Genomic DNA, 20270 nt, shown 5'->3' with positions numbered 1-20270 from the left:
ATTATGATCACCCCACAAGATCCGTTACGTCCACCCCATCATGTCACTCCCATTAGGATCACCCCACCATGTCATTCCCATTGCCAAATAGACCTCTACATCACATTCATTATGTGTAATATTATATTATTATCCTTCTTTGGAGATATTCAAGACCTTCCTGGATGTGGCCCTGTGCCATGTGCTCTAGGTGTTCCTGTTTGAGCAGCAGGGTTGGACTAGGTGATCTCTAGAGGTCTATTCCAACCTCAATCATTCTGTGATTCTGCGTGATTTACAATATTTTTGAATATGCACATTTGTCAATATCTTCTACTAAAAATACTTCCAATCTTTAAAAGCCAAGTCATTCGCGAAAGAAAATTACTTCCATTAGCCTAAATCTTCATTGAAAGCTCTACCTGTTTTTTTCCCAGATTTATTTGCACAATCCGCTACGTTTTCCAGTATTGCAGTTAGGCGTAAGGTTATCTCTGCTAGCATTACAACATTAGTGTCTATTATGCTACTCTTCTGAATTACTTCATTTATTATCCAAAGTACATGAACCCACTGAAAAAGGAAAAAGAAATAAGACAGAGTTAAAACTTTCTGGAAAATATTCTTATTGATGTATTACTGAGACAGGTAGGGTTTTGCAATCAAAATTGTTTAAAAGCATTCATAAACGTGAAAAACAACTCTTGGAATGTGACTATATATCACTCCCTTCTTGTATTTAACTTCTTTTATTTTTATTTTTTTAATAGCACCAAACACAGATGCCAAATGTTTCCTAGCACTAGTTTTTCCATACAGCAAACTTTTTTTTTAAATGAGTTTATGAGGTTTATGACTGTTCTACAGACATAACTTTTATTCTTTGTCATATTGAGGTGAGCCTTGTAGCAGATTTGATCATTTAGCTACCACTCATCCCCAACAAGTAATTTTTTTGCCATTTTCTGCAGCAGAATCTAGGGAACTTTTTTTAACTAAAAAGTTAGTTTTTAGTTTACCCCTCCACACACAAAGTATTTCCTCTTACATCTTACATGCTCAATTGCTTTCACTAACTTAGATAGTTTTTATTATGGCTCACTGGCAGACAATGTGTTATGATACTGAGGAAAGGCTAAGATGTATCTTAGCATTTATTCACTCAGAGAGAGAAGGGATTAAGTGGGATAAGAGAGGCATTACAATTCACATTTTCAGTGAATGAGATTTTTCTGCATTGTCTGCATTCTGCCCAGAAACTTGGTTTTAATGTGACTGAAGTCTGTTTTAGTAAGATAAATACATGATAATAAAGAAGTACTTTGTAAGCTTTGTATTTGTGGATATATTTTAAATAGTCACTTCCACTCATTTGGATTCGCTGAAGTCCTGCTTTACACTTCTGCCACAAAAATGTTATTACATCAACAAGTATTTCTTTATCAGGTTGGAGATTCTGGAAGGAAAAATACAATTATCAGATCTGTAGAAACAGGTATGTATATTCAATATATTAAAAATCATTTTTTTTAACAGTCAGTAAATGATTATCTTTAACTTGCCTATAACACATAGCAACATTTTAAAAGCTTAAAGAATGTCTTGTTCAAAAGCAATTCCTGGTACAGCACTCAAGACAATCTTCTGCCAATAATACAAAAAAGACTAGGTTTTTTTTTTTTTTTAAGTATCTCCCTTTCTAGTGTAGAGTAGTTAACAGTTACAAAAATACAGAAAGCAGAGAGAAAAAAATAACATGGGAGAGACAAATTAACTACATGTGAAATGTTATAATAGTCGATATACTCTGGGAAAACTATATGCTACTTAACAGTTCAATTAACTTCAGGAATTTTTTAATTACTATATGTGAAAATTTGCAGAATGAGAACAGAATTAGTAGGTTTTACTTTACATAGATAGGGAAACATTTTATGGATGTACCCATTTTATATAGATATATTTTTTCATTCTTGCTATTTAGTTTTTGCAATTTGTAAACTCTGCGTCTGACTCCTTTCTTGATAGAGTAAATATATTTATTACAGACTGAGTGATTCCACCAGAAGAAATATTTCTAAATCTGTTATACCTGCTTAGCTGTACAGATACAGGAAAACACTGTTGTTGCCAAAACGATAAGATCATCAGATGGCTCTCCATGCTTTAGAGATCCTTCTACACTCATATTAAAAGAGAGAGAGAGAAAAGGAAAGATAGGGTGTTACTTTTAGCTACAAGTCTATGTTTGAAAAAGTATGAGTCAACTTACATACACTGTTCTGTTTTAAAGTGATTTTCTGGCAAATGCAGGAAAACACAATCTCTCAATTTTCTCTTTTGCCACAGAGTACTGTATGCACCATATTACGTAGTTTCTAAATGATAACATTTCTTGCTGCAACAATATTTGAAATGCCAACAGCCATAAAAGGACAATGCTTACTTCTTAATGTCTGTTTCTTTCCAGAACCATAAGGCATGGCAGCTTCTCTGGTATTATTTTCACTAACTGCAAAAGCATGTTTCACTTTTCTTGGAAACACTAAAGGTTGCATCACTGTAAGCAGTTTGAGTTCCATTTCTGCTTTCTTCCATCTTGGATCATCCTGACCCTAAATGACAGAAACAGCTAATAGAGTTGGTCTCAAAAATCTGGGAATTGAATGTTCTTTCTTATCCTCACAGGGAAAGGTTACATTAAGAATGTGTAAATAGCATCAGGCTTACCTGAAGAAAACTAATAACTAATTCAATAGAAGAATCAAACACATCCCACTCTTCATAGCTGAAAGCTAATTTTACAAATTTCACAGCAGCATCTCCAGACACAGCATTTTCTCCTGCAATAATGACAATAACATATATATATTCATACGTATATTTTCAGAAGTTGGAAGTCTATTTAAACAACAATTTGGGTATTAAAAATATAAAGGTAAAATTCCACACTTTTTTGCACAGTGAGGATTTCTTAATAACTCAACAAGATACAAAGGCTTTATCACACTGCGGTAATGTATGAATTTGTATAGTTACTTTATTATAGTTACATTGATGTATCTTCAATGTCCCAATACATTTCAGAAATGCTGTACTTTTGTTGATATTAATGTGTCTGCCTTGAGGATATAAAGGACCTATTTCCACCTATGGTAGCTTAAATGAGGGTACCTATCTCCCCCACAGTGTCCCTTCCTAGCAGTCTAGTAAAAATGATGCATAGAATCATGAATAATTTATCGCAAGATGGGTGAGCATTTCTCACTGCAACATCTGAATATGTATTTATACACACAGGGATCCTGTTTTCTCACTCTGCAAATTTATCCAAACTACAGCAGGGCAGAAAAGTGTTTTTCTAACCCTTGGAACTTGAAACAAGTGCCTTAGCTGACCCTGCACAGCATTCTACAGGCCTAGGAACATGCCACTGCTATTGTCTTACCACCGAGGAACAGGGTCATCTTGTCGAAAGATGCTGGAAATATTAAGTTAGTAATAGAGAGCTATTATTTTCTGAAGCAGCACAGGAATCGGTCCAAGGTCCTGAACAAGCTGAGAGAAATCCTTTTGTTACAGCCCTTCTCTTCCTTAAGCACATACTGCAATACCAGTACAAGAATTTGGACTTTAAATGATTATTAGGGGCATTAACAGATCCAGACAAAAAGCTATGCTGAGCATATATGATTATTACAACATTTGCATATACTTGCATACTATTCTAACAATAAATAATGTAATAGCAAAATGCTAATGAAATCTATACCTAATCCCTTCAACATGCCCCAGTATTATAGACATTCATGAATATATTTCCCAAAGAGGACATCATTTTGCAATCTACTTATGCATAGGGCTGCTATTAACATGAAAGTGCACTTGGCTCACCAAACACTTGCAGAACTTGTCTTTTTTTTTAACGTCATCATTTTCTTTAAACTCAAAACTAGTGTACCTTTTAATAACAACTGCAAGAGGGTTGACGATGCACTTATCCCAAAATGATCGGTGCAGTGTCTTCCTTGAGTACCAGTATTGCTCACCTCACCTTTAATATAGACAACTTGTTAGATCATTCCATATTCTATTATTAGCTTCATTATTTTAATTAGCCAGTTCCTCCTGTGTTTGTAAGAGATGTTTATATATTTTCTTTTATTTTTACAATGTGATGTGAAGCTTTCATGACAAAAATGCTGTCACTAGATAGTAACAGGAGCAGTTTGGAGTTTTTTGTTTGTTTGTTTGTTTTGCTAGTATAATGGAAGCTTTTACCTGAAAGGATTCCTATGCCTGCAAAAAAAAGCTCAGAAACCACATCACGAATTTCTATTTCATCAGGAACAGGTGGAGCAGGGCGCAAGACGGGCCTGCTGCTATCAGACAGAGCTTCCAGAATGGCAAGGAACTGCGCTGCGGGACCATCAAACATTTCCATCAGGAGCCGTTCGGTAGCGGTGCGAGGCCATGGTAACTAAGCAAGAAAAAAGGAATGTACATCTCGTAAATTCATCTACAATAAAGCAATATTTCTTTCAAAGTAGTTCTTCAGAAAACAAGTACATGCTTAAAAAAAAAGAACAAATACACTGTAAGATATCCTGCTGTTACGAATTTCATGCTTCAAAGTCATAACAAAGCTCCATGCCAAGTGGGCATGATACTTAAGTACAATAATTTCATAGCAACCATACACACTGCTGCATGGTACTTCGCTAAGAGAGCAGTACAACAGCAAACATGAGCTAAAAAGTATCAAGGCCATGTAGTTTAAAGCCACCCACGTCTTCTTAAAACGATACAAACTGGAGCATCAGGAGCTAGGCTCTACACACTTTGCAGAAAATGATTCTTAGCAGCACAAATTCAGCACAGTAAATATTTACAAATTTTTAAAATATCAAAAATTACAGAATTAGAAGATACTAGAGAATATTCAATACTATTTATTCTTAAATAAAGCTATGAAAATTGTCATAATAAATTTTATAAGCAAAAGACTTAGTGGAGGAGTTATGAGCAGTGTAAATTCTAAAGATTTATTCTTAACTTCAGGCATTCAGTTTAGTCAAAAACTAATAAAAGTCACAAAGATACTGCAGAACAAAATTGATTAAGGAAGATTTTTCAAGCTTCTGGATTTTATCTGCTATGTGATATAGATAACATATACAAATACATAATGAAACAAAATGCTATTTGAAAGTTTGATAAATTCCTAACATCCCAATCGTTCATCAAGATTTCATCAAGCTAGTGTCACTTTGTAGAATCTTTCTTTTTCTTCTTCAAAAATGCAGAGATTCCAGAACTTGCTATTATATTATGAAGTCCATATGAGGTAGATCTATAACAATATCATGAGATTCAGGGGATGAGGTAAAACTTCAATGCAGGAATACCATAATATAAAATGTTAAACTTACATTTTGTGCTTCTTTTAGGTTAACTCGTAACTTAGGACGGAAGTAGCTTTTGGGTTTTCTTCTGGATTCATACACTAATCTTTTGAAAATCATTACTGTCATCTGACAGAAAGAAAAACAGTAAATAATTGTGACATGTTCTGTCCTTTTAATTTTAAGTACTGTAACAGTCGATGTCTAATTGCAGGGTGATTACCTTTATGGTGGCCTCTCTAAAAATCTTTTTGGTTTCTAAATTTCCAGGAGAAGAACTGATATTTTCAAGTTGCTTGAGTTCATCAATTTTCATTAGGCCACGGCGAGCAAATATCTGTCCAAAGTAAAAAAAGAGCAATAATAAGAAGAAAGGATAATGAGCTGATGTATACAAACTGAAACTGTTTTCCTGTTCTGTTTGCTAGTGCATAATTTTAGAATTGCATCATTCTTGAATTCAAACAACAGTAAAGGACCACAATGAATGTCAAGTCCTGAACAACTGCTAAAAAAGAAATGAAAACCTTTGCAAAATTCCTTTGTATATCTGCATATCATCATTAGGACTGGCTGCTACTCAATGTTAAAAATCTAGGACTAGGATTACATTAAAAAGTAACATTAAATTTAGCTTTGAACTGATTATTCATTTACATATGAAACATACTTCCACAATGTAGTTAAATTTCGGCACATAAATAGAAAAGGAAAAACTACATACAATCGCATTTTAGGCATAAATGTATTTTCCATTTGATTGCATCTGAAATATTAACCATGGCAAATCAGAATACCTCTCCATTAATGCTGTCTTGACAATCATAATAACACTGAGAAACTGCAGTATAAAGAGTGGCTCTCCATGTCAAATAGTGTACACATAAAAGTGGAATGGATGATTCCATACAGACACTGGCCCACAGTAAGTATTCCAGCACCTGCATTGAAGAAATCCACTTTCAATTGGAATGCATTTTAAATAGAAATTGGAATGCATTTTAAATAGATTTTTTATAAAGTTCACAGTATAAAATCAGAACAGTCACATTACCATGCAGTTCTATAGAAAAGATTTTGCATCTAGGATGCTGTGGAGTCTGTTAAAATTTAAGCAGGGAAAAAGTGGAAGCTCAAGCAAAGAAAAATCCTTAAGTTGAAAAGAAAAGAAATCCAGATCATTCAGGGATGGACTAGATGATCTCTAGAGGTTCCTTCTAACCTTAACTCTGCTCTGATTCTGTGAATCTGATCAACTAAGAAATTGTGACTAAAATCCTAGCCAGCAGGTGTCAGTACAGCTCCACTTTCCAAGGAGCAAAAGGCAAATCCTTGGGATTTGTTTCAGACGCACAAAATCAGCATCTGAAAGAGATCCGAGTAACCTGCATGAGGATGGCAGATGAGATAGAAGCCCTGGGCCATTCCAGCACAGCAGTTGGAGGCCAGCCAAGATGCTTGGACACTTCAGAGTCAGGCACCTGTAGGACACGTGCATTCAGACACCTAAGTAGAGGCAACTGAATCATGGTCTTTCTACCCTAGTTTAAACAGCGGACTTAAACTCACATAATAAAACATCCAAACTTCAATTTACAAGAACTGCCACTGAGATTCACTGGATATCAGTTGGTCAGTTAAAAACACTTCCGCTGCATGCAGTCAGTGTTACTGCTGGGATATGTTTGTACAGAATACTAATTTACTATATTTATAACTGTGCTTGACTTTATGTATGTTTTAAGTATACTTTTTCAACTTGAAAGAAGAGGACATGTTCTCAACTCTTAAAAATAAAGACTCATTAAAGAACTGAGATTTCCTTAGACAGTTTTTTCTCAGGAAGTCAAGTGAAGATTTCCAAAATCATAAGGTTAAAGATAGAAAGAAGCACATGCTACCTTTTAGTGGTACTTAGTTTAGGATCAATAATTGGTGCTAACACAACAGAAGCCAAAGAAGGGAGACACTTAGCCACTCTTATTAGCGTGGCTCGTTTATGAACTGAACAGTTCATAAGTTATGTTTAAAAACGTATTATGCTTTTAACAGTTATGTTTAAAAAATACATTAAAAACCTAAGACATAAAGGATAACAGATTCAGGTTTGGGGTCACTCAGAAAAGGGCAGCTCTCAGAGGCTCCACTGAAGCCTTAGCCATCTCAAAAACCAACACAAGATTCTGGGGGGGCTTCATTCCACTACCAAAGGAGAAGAGCTAGGATGGCGTGAGGACCATACACTGGTCCTTCTGCATGCTAGGCATTTTATTTACACACGAGAAGCACTACCACTGGCAAAAGAGAATGAAATAAATGTCAGGTTATGCCATTAGGCAAAATATATGTGCATTGCTAATCCTCCATAAATGTTCCAAATGTTTCCATTTAGTTTGCCATACCTTAGCAGAGTGACCTATCATCATCAAATGTCTGCATATCATGTAAATATGAATAGTACCTGTAAGAATAAAATAAAGCAAAATAAAGTAAAAAGTAATTTTTCCCTGAAATTTGTTTCTAACCAGCTGAAACATCTTACAACTTGGACACTTTAGAGCCTGAAAATACAGCTTTAAAACTAAATTCTCGATTAACACCTCTAAAAGAGTCAAGATTTAGCCACTATATTCTTATGCTAAAATAATTTCAAAAGTACACAACAGATCAGCCTCAGAAAAGAAGGAGGTCTTAAATATGTACTATATAGAATTTTTACTTTACCAACCAATGGTATTTTTTTCCCAACACCATAGTAGCAAAAACAAAGAAACAAACAAATCAAAAACTCTCTCTCCTCACAGACTTTGCCTTGCTTTTAATCTGTCAGAGTGATGTCCTGGCAGCCAACAGTGCTATTATGTGACATTTGGTATCACAAGAGAAATGAAGAAAACTGATTAGGAACAAAATTTTCAAAAGCATCTAAGTGACTTGGAGATAAAACCCTGTCAAAAAGCTACTGACTTTCAGCTATGTCACAAGGCAGCCTTTCAAAAAATCAGCCTGTAAGTACAAAAAATGTTGCAGTTTGGGAAAAAAATCTATTCTTCTGTCCACATGTATGTAAATGGGCACCTACAGGAGCACACAGGCATCACTATGTCAACTGTCATAGCTAGCAGGGTATCATTATCCCAATAAGCAAGAATTTTGCAAGTATTAGAAAGCATTTTTTTTTTTTATCAGTCAACTATCTAATGAGACACAAAAATCTCCTACTGACAAAAAGACTTGTAGAAAAATGCTCAGGAACCAGGAAAATATGCAATGGCAGTCCCAACAAAACAAAAGGATGAGAATGTCAAGACCAGTTGTATCTCAGAGAAAGTAAATATGAGTGTTTTTCAAAATTCATTTAAAAACATATAATTTCCTCAATTTGTATTACAACAATTACCCATTATAGAACCAAGAATTATCCAAACTTTTGATTGAGGAAATGAAATTTTCTTTTTAAAGCACAAATACGATGTTCCTCTTCTTGAAATATAAACTCCTGATACATCTTTCTTCATATCTCTATCTCACAGAAGTTCCACTTTGTTTTCTCAAAGATATCCTAATACAAGCAAATATAAATAGCACACTAAAATCATACATGCGTAGATTCAAATTCTAACTTTGGGTCAGAATTTTTAAAGAAATGTTATTATTAACATCAACATTGGATAACAGTAAAGAAAAACAACAAACATTCAATGCTACACACAGTTATTTTCTCTTCTTAGACCTGTAATTCACTTTTCACAAAAATCATCAAAAAAACCCACCAGCTTTTTATTCAATTAGAATTCACTTAAAAACTGGCCTCAGTATGCCCTGTCAGATTTCATTTTATTTGTAAACTCAAATCACACTATAATGAAAAAGCTAATACTTTTAGAGTTATCTATCTGAAAAATAAACCCTATGTAGAAATATAAAATTAAAACTTCCTATTTCAAAATACAGTCTGTTAAATACATCCTACTGTGGTTAAAAAGTAGCTAGAAATTTATTCAGGACCCTTTAGTTGAGCTTAAATTACATGTACAAAATTTCCCTCCACAGGATTCATTAACAAAGAAAATGTAAACGAGAAGCTTCAAATACCATTGTAGATAAGCCAACACAAATTCTCCTGAGGTAGAGCCACTTGCATGGTGAGCCGTAACGAGGACAAGATATTGAAACAAGTCTGCAGGGACTCTTGATTCTGGAGATTTCTGTCACTGACACAAACCATCTGATAAATGCAAACATTCCTCTCTTGCAAAGCATGGAACTAAAACATACAGAAACATAGATAAATGAAAACATATCTGCCTTTAAAGTGCATGCACATACCACATTTTTACATCTGCAAAGCACAACAAATCAGTGACTATAAAAAGATCAAGAATGCCAGAGAAAACTCAGTGTGATATTGATCTGAGAATTAAAACACGGAGGAAATGCTAAAGCTTTAAGGTGGATTGACTATTAACATGGGACAGTATCCCAAGATGAGAATGCACCAAGATGAGAGTGCACTATGACTGTTGAAAGGATTGTAGGGAGAGAGCTAAGTAAGACTTAGCTGACTAATATTCAAATGGTCTAGATTTAATTCTTGGTCTCTCTGTTGATGCCCAGTGCAACTAAAGGCAAATCTTTATTTCCCCATCTGTACCATAGATTTCTCCCCATTGATTTTTGCATTGATTGCATCTGATTTTGCCTTGATGCATCTGATTGCAGATGAATCATCCCTTCTCTTCTATATCCATGGAAGACATAACCTAGAGTAATATCAGCCATGTGTGCCCTACAGAGTCATTGGTACAAGGTTGGAACGAGCCAAGTGTAACAAGGCCTATCAGTATCTGACAAGCTCTTAGATGCCTACTAACTTTAATGTCTGAAATTAATTTTTTTTTTGTAATTAGTTCACTGAAACTGTAAGTTTCAAACCCCAGAATTTCATTTCTACAGTTTCAATACTGTTATATTAGTAAATAAAAGTAAACCACAGAAACCTAGCAAAAGAATTACATATAAAGCATTAAGGTATAATTTGATTTTTAGAAGAGGTATTAGCATCATTCTTACAAATTGTAAAACACCATGGTAAAATTTGGTTCCATATTTCAAAACTTAAGGATACGTTGGTATCCAAAGTCAAGCTATAGAACAGATATTTTAGTAGACATTCATGTAACACCCAACAGTATGACTGGTTCACGGTCTATGGAATTTCAAACCTAGTTACGTGAAAACCTGAAAAACAGCTTCTCAACAAAACATTACTTAAGATAAAATCTAGGATATTTTTAGAATAGGGGAGCTCTATACCTGCTAAAACACTCTCTTCCATCGATAGCATAGGATAAATTGCAAGCTCTTATCTTTCTAAGTATCTAATAAAAATTAAGCTGACACGTTTATGAGATCACTGAGCTCCCCATGAACATTTTTGTTTTACATTTTTTGCACATTTATAATATAAATTGCAGTTCAATATTTCAGCTCTCTTGAACTTTTCCTAATGTTCAGATCACAGTCTACAAAAAATTCTACAACACTTGCAAGACAGTTATCAACTTTAGCCCATATCTGGATTCTGACAACCGTTACTAGGAACTACTGCAGAGGGAAAACTGCTGCAGGCATTTATGGAATAGCTTCATAGCTAATTCACAGAAAATTGCTGTGACATTAAATCACTAGTGGTTGGTTTATGCCACAGAAGCATAAGCATTTATATCTTCTTAAAAATGTGTTATCTCTATTTCAAAGAATACCAACTGTGACCTGTATCATCTACCGAGACACATCAGAGACAACGGACAAAGGACTCTAATCACTGTTCATCATGATACAGAAGAAATACACCGTGTTCACCGTGGAGCGAGTGAAACGAGATGGAGAACACCATTGGTGGGAAACTCTTCTCGGATGGTCACCAACAGCAACTGGAATTTTTAATCTTATGCTTCATCCAATTGTGGTTTTACTAGCTCTAGTATTATTAGGTCTATTACTTATAACTATATATAAAGGTCTGGTATATGATGAAACAAATAACTCAAATGCAACCACCTAAAATGTATAAATTTGTACCTAGTGGAAATACTGGACGCTAAAATATTCACTTACCATAAACCTGCAAATGCAGGAATTATTAATATGATATTTATGGCACAGAGGCAAGAGGTGACCGTACCACCACTCTGTGAGAATAAGATGAATTGACTGTAGTCACGGGGTGGAATGTGACGGATACGTTCCTTTCCCAGCTCATCCTGGCCTGTACCTTACATGCAGCCCTGTTTTGTTGCTGACCACCAGCGACCGATCTAATTCTGGCAGGCGCCATCGTCCTGATTTCTGTTCTCACTGAGACTTAACAAAAACACTCCTCAAGGCTGCATCGTAAACAGGGAGATAAGGCCAACACACTAACCTAAGTCTTTGAAGTTAAAAATATGACTACAAGCCAATCATCTTACTCCATAAATACTCGGACAGCCTGAGAGCCCCTTTGAGCTCTCCTGACACRGCTGCRGCCTGCACACCAGGATCTCCCCTTGGGCAGGGACGCCTCTCAAGGTTACTCCTCGAGGTTCCTCAAGAGATCTTCCTTTCCAYMGCAGATTTGTGGTAAGTGAATATAGCGCTCTTTCTTTCTTTCTTTCTTTCTTTCTTTCTTTCTTTCTTTCTTTCTTTCTTTCTTTCTTTCTTTCTTTCTTTCTTTCTTTCTTCCTTGCTTGCTTTCTCTCTCTCTCTCTCTCTCTCTCTCTCTTTCTTTAATTTACTTTGTAACATAAGCACCCTCAGTCATAAACCGTTGACCAGGTCTGGGACTAGGATTGGATTCAGCCGCACCCAGACTCCTCTCAGAAGGAGCCTGGAGAGCAAGGGGGTCCAATCTGAACCTCGTGACCCAACGGGAGGGTATCCCAAGATAATTGTGTATTATCTTGAGCCTCCATGCAGTGAATAATAAGTGACCTTGCCATAGAATCTCGTGAAATCATTGTCCATATTAATAAATCCTGTTATTATTTCTTTCATACGAGTGAAGTGCATTTGTCACTCATCCCTGCCACCACTCGTTTCGTGACACCAACCTTGCACGTTCAAATCATCCATGGCTGTTAAATCTCAATGCAATCTATACTGACTAACTATTGAAGATTAGTATTTGTTAATATCTAATTAATACAACGTGAATTAAAATTAATTAATAATTAATATGAAGAACATTTGGGGAAGATAAAACAGGCTATTTATTTTAAATCGGCAAATGTCTTTGACCAAAAAAAAAATTTGAACTTACCGTAAGTGCTGCGTTTTTATCTCTGAAACCATTTGGGAAAAAGGTAGATTTAAATTGATTCACATCATCTATGATTTCATCAAGGTTTACAGAAATGAACTGCTGAAGATATCTTCCATAGCACTGCAAAAGTGCCAATTTATACTCCTGAGGAATGAAGAATATGTTATATTTATAGTTTGCATTTATGCTTATGGAAGAGGTATCAGTGGGAAAGAGCAGCTGGAAATAAAACACTGAAGTGTCATAAAAACACTCAGCAGTATAATTTCTAATGCTAACACACCTTTGGAAAGGCTAGAGTACTTAAAAGAAGAGCTTGTGATCTGGGAGTTTCTGTTTATTTTAATTATAAATCCGACATACTGAGAATTATTGTAAAGTACGATCCCAGGTTAATGCAATAAACTTGGAGGGTTCTTGGAGTGGCCTGAAGCTTTGAAACAGCAACAATAAAGACATCACACTTCTGAGAAAAGTACTGCATAATGCAATCATCACTTCTCTCCTCCTCAGTACTCTGATGTCAAGGCCCTTCTTTTAGGCAGAAGGGCAGAACAGCTTAAGATATCAGAAAATCAACCACTTCAGAATAAAATGTCATAAAAATGAGCGAAACAAATGAGCAACTGGAATTCACACACAGCCAAAAACCCCAGGTTAAGAGGCTTGAAACTGTCACTGGGTTTTTAGGATTGGTAACAAACAGGATGTTGAGCTCTATGTCTCTTTCACAACACAGCCCCCAGCAGCACTTTGGTCCTTCCTGACATCACACTGAGCCTCTGGTTCAGCACTGACTCAGATGTCGGAGTGCCGCTGACTGAGTCACCTCCACCACTTCCTGCAGCAAAGATTACTTAGAGGTTTCTCTACCAACTTCACTTTTGTGGGAAGCTACACTGCAGGAGAATTCACAGTATGGCTCTGTGTAGATATCCTTAAGGTTTTCTTTCTCCTTCCCTCACAGGGAAGAGGGATGTATGGACTGTACTGCGGTGATCCCACTGCTGCTTCTGAGCACTCTTTATTTTCTTTAGCTTGCAGACTACTTTACTACTTCAGTACTTTGCTTAAAGTAACTTATTTCCCTCCCAGGTATGCCTCTCACAATCCACCTTTACAGGGAAAGTTGCAAGTGCCCTGTGAGTACTACGTAAAGCTGGGCATATGAAAGAAAGAAAGATAACATTTTTCATTGAATTTGTGAGGGGTTTAGATGGAACCAACTTTTTAAATGAAAGAGGTAAAAACTCTGCTCATCGGAAACTTATCTGCTGTTTCACACCGTGAAAGGGTCGCATGATCGACACAGGAAGATCCGTTCTGCCTGATGACCAACAGCCTTTTGGCAACTCTGCACACACTAATTTCTAAGTTGTAGTAAAGGCAAAGTGTAGCATTATTATTAGAACTCAATGTGACTAATAGCTCAACATTATTCATAGTTGTTACTAACACAACACACACATGCAAACGAAATGGTCATGATAAATTCTGGGAGTAAAAAAAGCACGATAGCAACTAATTTGTATTTGTAAATATAGTATTTAATCATAGAAATATGGTATTTATGGTATAAATATGTTATTTAATCATAGAAAAAAAAACAGAAGTATTTCCCTCTAAACACTGTTTTCAATATAAATTCCAATCACCACAATGACATTTACTCTGAATTTTTAATCATCTCAGTCTAATCCACAAGATTACTCAAGGTACCCTATCTTCTTTGCTATATAAAAGGAGCAGCCAAATACTGAAAAGCTTATTTCTCATGGACAGGTATGGGCATTTGGTCCCTTGTATAACTGAACCCATCGATTCAGACTGTTATACCTCTAGAATGCCAAATCGTGGATCAAATTCCCATTAAGCTAATTTCTAATATATACCAAAAAATCAATTCCACACCCAAACAGTTTAAAATATATGTAGGAGATCAGAGATAACAAGCAAACACAAGCACAGAGGAAGTGAAAAAAAATGAGTCAGTGCTGATCAGCATGATGACTAATGGGTTGCTAACTAATTTCCAGATATATGACATAATGAATTTAGGTGTGCTCTAGATGATAAATAGCAGATATATAATAAAAAAGAATCTAAAGGGAGAAGGCATTAAAAAAAAAAGGCAGAAGAGGAACTCAATGAAATGGAAGGGAATGTTGTGCTTACCGGCTGACAATCCATAATTGGTATTCTATTTTCTACAGACTCCTAACTACATATTACCATAAAGGAAAACTTAGCATAAATCACCAGTTTTCAAATAGAATCGAGCAAGACCAAAGAAAAGCTTTTTTTCTGGAACAAGTTTCTCCGTGCCTATCGCAGAACTCGGTGTTATCCCGCATCCATCTTTTCAGTGATGCATCAAAGTCTTGCATTCACTACATGGTTGGTTGTTTTTCTCTGTATTTTCTCCAGGAAAAAACAGGTAAGATGAAAGCTAAATTTGGAAACTCAAAGCAATGCACCAAAAATGGGAATTCCATAATTCCAAATATAGTTCATTTCAAAGTTTTACACCATCCACTAAGATTTTTCTTTTCCTACAACATAGATGACTTTACTCTTACTGTTGGAAATGACATTACACCAGAGGATCCAAAGTGTTCAAAAAGCAGAACTCTTCACTGAGAATTCTAGGTTATTTTCAGTCATTCTGGGGCCATGGCATTAAGCAACTTAAAAATAAAGACCAAATTAACATTTTGGTTACCCTACGGGAAGCCAATGTGAGGTGCAAATGCAGGGGTTTGGCATGTTTGAGTATGTTTTGAGGCCAGCATTTCCCAAGCAATGAAAGCTTCATTTAACGTCAAAGGATTGTTTCATACCCAAAAGGTATTGAAAACCTGAGGAAAACATGAGCCATAAAAAAATATAAAAGGAATTGCTTAGGCAATGAAAGGGCTATTAACAAATTCAAGATCTTCTGTGAGAATTTCTGTGAGAAATCATACACTGCTAAACATGAGCCTATACCTAAAACATCAATATTATGAACTATTCTAAATGCTTTCTACAACCTATCTGTAATTATGTGAGTCTTGCTGAAGTTCAGCTTCAGCTTCTTTACTCAGGAGGCAGGTCATTTTATGAAGATGTTACGGGCAGATGCAATGGGAGGATATATCTGTAAGGTAATCTTTGTTCTGGTCTCCTGAACAATTCACTTCCTAGCCACATATATAAAACAGAATTACAGAATAGTATTTCTCCTTGCTGGATTACACAAGCAAAGGATTTAATAGTGGAAGCATCATTTCACTGGATGCATTCCTCAAAGATGGCTCCACAATTTTGATACAGTTCCAGTTATGTCTGCTACTTTTCCAGGTGAAAATGGAGATTCTAATAATGTCAAATGCTCAAGAAAATGAAAAAGGTAAAAGTGGATAGGTGCCCTACATCTATCAACTGCTATCAAAGCATTTTCATTACTGAAAATCACAAAGCACCAAGGCTATGAGTGACAAGAGGTATTAAGCTACTTTCCTAACACACAAGCCAACAGAGTGTTCTAAAAAATATTTTTTAAGAAATATACAATCTCAGTTGTCTATGTTCTTTTAGGGGTAAGGAGGGACAAGAAATATGAATTTTCCTCAACAGAACTCAAATTTAAATATATCTTTCCTAAATATTGTCATAACAACATTTAACCTAAAAGACTTTACAGGGATCATACAGGTAGGCTTTACAGGGATCATACAGGTTGCCACAAAGTGTATTTTTTCAAGTAGTGAGGGTAGCTTTTAAACAAGAGACAATCTCATAAAAGAACAAAACTAAAAAGAGCTTTATTGAGTCAGACCAGTTGTTACTAGCCCAGCATCCCATCTCCAACTCTAGCCAGGAACAGATGACTAGGTTAAAAATATATACAGATTAAAACATTAATGATAGGGTCAAACATCCCCCAAAATACTCTCAAACTCTCCAACAATCGGCACTTTATGGACTTGTTAAATCAAGGGCAATATACATATTTCAATATCCTCAATGAACTTCCATTTGTGAACTCAAGTTTCCTCTTAAACTTACACAAACCTATGGCATTCATAGCATCCTGTAACAGGAAATTCCATGGGTTAAGTGCATATACTGTGAAGAAATAACCTGCTTTTGTTCTGAATTTGCTACCTACTACCTTCATTTGATGATGTCTAGCTCTTATACTGGAAGAGGAAGTGAATGAAATTGATCCATATCCAGCCCCTCCTTTCGCTCATGATTCCACAGACCTGTACTATTTTCTAAGGGCTCTCTGCTCCCAGGGGAATACTTAGCCTACCTTTGTGGTTCATGTTGGCCTTCATGTTGAAGCCATTCCACCTTTGATCAGCCTTGTTACTTGCCACTGAATTGCCAATTACAACTTGCCACTAGTTGTAATTGGACCCCTTTTTTTGAGGAGTCCAGAAATGCACACGGAACTCAACATAAAAGAATATTATTAATATACATATATATGATTGTGCAAAGACATTCTCCTTCCTGTTCTCTGCTCACTTCATGGAAATTCTTTTCGGTCGCTTTTAGTTTACCAAACACAGAGTTGACATTTCCATAGAACAAACCACCACTTCTTGGTTTATACAATTTTCACTGAAGGAGAGCCTACAGGCACACTCAGATAGTGTACTACATTGTGGTAGAACTCCAAGGAAATACTTGGAGGAGAGATTCCAGGGTGTTCAACTTTAAAGAGGCAACAGATGCATACAAAATGCACATATGACTAATACATCATAGTATCAAGGCAATTATGATAATAAGAAAGAGACACAAACCACCTAGTGTTATTGGGATTATTTTTTAAAGCTTTGTTATTTTCTTAATAATTTTCTGTAAAATGTAATTAAAAATTAAAATAGACTAGAAGCCTAATGAAACAGACTGTGATTGAGCATTTTCTGTTTTAACATGACTTACTTTGATCTGAGCAAGGGAATCGCCAACTTTCAGAAGTTTTTCATTGTAATACCAGTCCGGCAGTCGAGGCTTATATTTGATCCAAATATTAAACAAAGTGTTTGCTCTAAAAAAAATACAGAAAAAAAAAGTTTCACATCAAACTAGCAGTAGATCTGCAGTTTAACAAGTAAACAGATCATGAAAACTTCAAATTGTGAAAAAAACCCTTTCTTCCAAACACATTTGAAACTCTAGTATTTCAAAACAAGAACTCATTAAATTTGAATTTAACAAGCAGCAAGGACATTTCTGGGTTTCATTCTGTCATGAATTGTTTCTATCACACATTTAAAATAGAATTAATTGTCTCCCATATAAATATTTATTAAAATGTCTCAATATTAAATCCTTTGACTTGTACAAACATGGTTGTAAACGTAGAATCTGCCCCACTTTTTGGCTGATCTATGAGAAGTTCTACCTGAAGAAACAATTAGGTATAAATTCAAGGAATTATAGTTCAAAGCAATTATTGCATAGGAAACTACAAATGCAAAGTGCAGGAAAAAAAGATCAGAAAATAACAGTGCAGTTCAGGTAGCAATAAATTTAGGAACTAGTGGCTATGAAATGAACTATTCCACTGTGAAGGACAAAAGGAAGAAAGCCAGAAGAAAGTCTGCAGCATGAACTACATCCGGCATGAAATGTTTATTATAATGGATAGGGGTCAGACAGAACAAGCACATGACATATTTGTTAAGTTTTGGTATCTTAAGGCATCACTAACAATATTCTGTTGACTGTGTCTCTTATTTTAGCTGCGTTGTCACTGGCAATGACTTTGCGTGACAAACTACTGTTCTTTGGCTGAACCAACAAGTCTCCTACAACCTGTAAGTGGCTCTAAGGTGCAACGTGCCTCCCCTCCATAGGAACTGACGGCATCGTGCCAGTACGGCAGTCCCTCCTGACCACGATCTGATGTGCACTTGCCTTCATGTGCAAAACTCTCCCACTCTAGGCTTCTTCAAGAAAGCTATACTCAAACCATAAACAATAATTGATCAGGCAGACTGATAACAAGCTCAAGGATCTTTCAGAAAGAAACCTTTACAGAGTTGTTACAGTATTGACAATATTCACAAAGGCATCTTTTTTTTCTCTTTTCTTATTTATTCTCTTAACACACCACTTCTACAGAACAAAGAGTTCCCTGTGAAACCACAACAGTAAATTATTCAGAGATAGCATTATAAGGAACTAGAAAAGAAAACTGAGGAGAGAGAAATTAGTGCTCAAAAATAACCTTATAGCTGAATTCTCACATCTAGATCTTATGCTTACAGGTGTTAATTATCTGGGACTTTTTGGTCTGCTAAGGTACTACTAAGCAAACCAAAGTGCAAGACACTCTCTTAAATTGTCTTCTGATATTCTGGAACTCATTTTGTAGTCTCCCAGATGTCTCTTTTTTTTTTTAACTGGGGAGACTTCATGTAATTAAAATGAAGAGACATCTGGTTACAGGCTACCTTTATATTTCAAGGCTATAAGATATGGCTATATGAGAACTCTGTCAAAAAGATATTTTCACCAGAGAAGCATTAAAAAATTATAATCTCTTTTTCTTTCTTTTTTTTTTTAAAGAAGTTAGAGCCCAATCTACCAAAGACAACCTTCTAAAGAGTGAGTCTCTCTCAGGCCATCTGTAAGCCATTAACCACAACAGAAGGCTAACAGTTTTCTGTAACACTAGATATATAGAGGTTCCAAAGGAGCAGGAAATGGGTAAAAACATCCTCTCATTTAGTAGAGGCAAAAATACTTTTGATTGCTGCTGCTTCTGATGGAAAAGACTCACGTCTGACACTGCTTCAGGGCAAATATTTTTTATTTCCTGCGTTAGAAGTCCTGAACAATGGCCTCACAATTGACCTCTCAAACTCAGAAGTGGCCCATATTGGGAAAATAAAGCTGATAATTTTTATCTTCTAAAAATCTTCTAAGCTGAATATACTTCCAATGTAGAAACTAGTTTTCTATTTCTCTAGTAACAAAAACACTTTGATTATCAATCTATGCCAGATAAGTAGTTTGACAAATGATACTAAGTCCTTAGAGCATTTAGGAATGCATTTGAAATAGCCATTGCCTTTAGAAATGCTCAGAAATATTTAGACCAAGAGTGGGTCTGCAAGCAACACACACAATGTTCTACACTTGGAAACACCAGTGAAATTTTGCGGTCACAGCCCACCAGCTGTGGCTTTGCTAGCTGCTGGAATGAATCTGTGCTAACAGGCAGAATTCCACCTCCTTCTCTGCTGGTAAGAGGAGAATGTTGGAGGTTGCAGAGCTGCTGGGAACTTAACATCATCCAGTGTTCATGATGCTTTGGAGCTTTGGCAAGAATCAGTACAATGAGTGACTTGTGGCATCTCGAGCTAGTTCTCATCTTCATAATGAACTACACCACATAATTCTTCAGAAAGGAAGTTGTCCTGATGTGAGCTGAGTCTGTGCAGCACAGACATGGTCAGGATTCCAGAGGGGAAAGTAAAGAAGGGCTTGGAGGCTTTCTTCATAGCAGAAAGGGAAGTACGGACTGAAATACCCTAAAGATACAAGCTGCGCATAGATTGAAGGCTAGTCCC

At 35.8% G+C, this 20270-nt stretch overlaps 1 protein-coding gene across 1 annotated transcript in view; it reads right to left on the bottom strand.

Moving 5' to 3' along the window:
- The window catches only part of CFAP54 (cilia and flagella associated protein 54), a 97966-nt gene that overhangs the window by 76427 nt on the left and 1269 nt on the right, over positions 1-20270 (bottom strand). Inside the window, exons 2-15 of the mRNA XM_026053478.1 lie at positions 17632-17737; positions 12688-12834; positions 9480-9651; positions 7787-7845; positions 6182-6325; positions 5608-5721; positions 5412-5513; positions 4255-4459; positions 3941-4006; positions 2710-2822; positions 2426-2594; positions 2072-2157; positions 1301-1435; positions 402-552 (exon numbers count right to left, since the gene is read on the bottom strand). Coding sequence (XP_025909263.1) covers positions 402-552; positions 1301-1435; positions 2072-2157; positions 2426-2594; positions 2710-2822; positions 3941-4006; positions 4255-4459; positions 5412-5513; positions 5608-5721; positions 6182-6325; positions 7787-7845; positions 9480-9651; positions 12688-12834; positions 17632-17737 — 1769 coding nt within the window. The remainder of the gene's footprint in view (positions 1-401; positions 553-1300; positions 1436-2071; positions 2158-2425; positions 2595-2709; positions 2823-3940; positions 4007-4254; positions 4460-5411; positions 5514-5607; positions 5722-6181; positions 6326-7786; positions 7846-9479; positions 9652-12687; positions 12835-17631; positions 17738-20270) is intronic.

Source organism: Nothoprocta perdicaria, unplaced genomic scaffold (assembly GCF_003342845.1).
Source record: "Nothoprocta perdicaria isolate Ctin4 unplaced genomic scaffold, notPer1 scaffold_116, whole genome shotgun sequence".
In the NCBI taxonomy this organism is placed as follows: domain Eukaryota; kingdom Metazoa; phylum Chordata; class Aves; order Tinamiformes; family Tinamidae; genus Nothoprocta; species Nothoprocta perdicaria.
The sequence above is the reverse complement of the archived record's forward strand: the minus strand, read 5'-3'. Positions and strand labels throughout refer to the sequence as shown.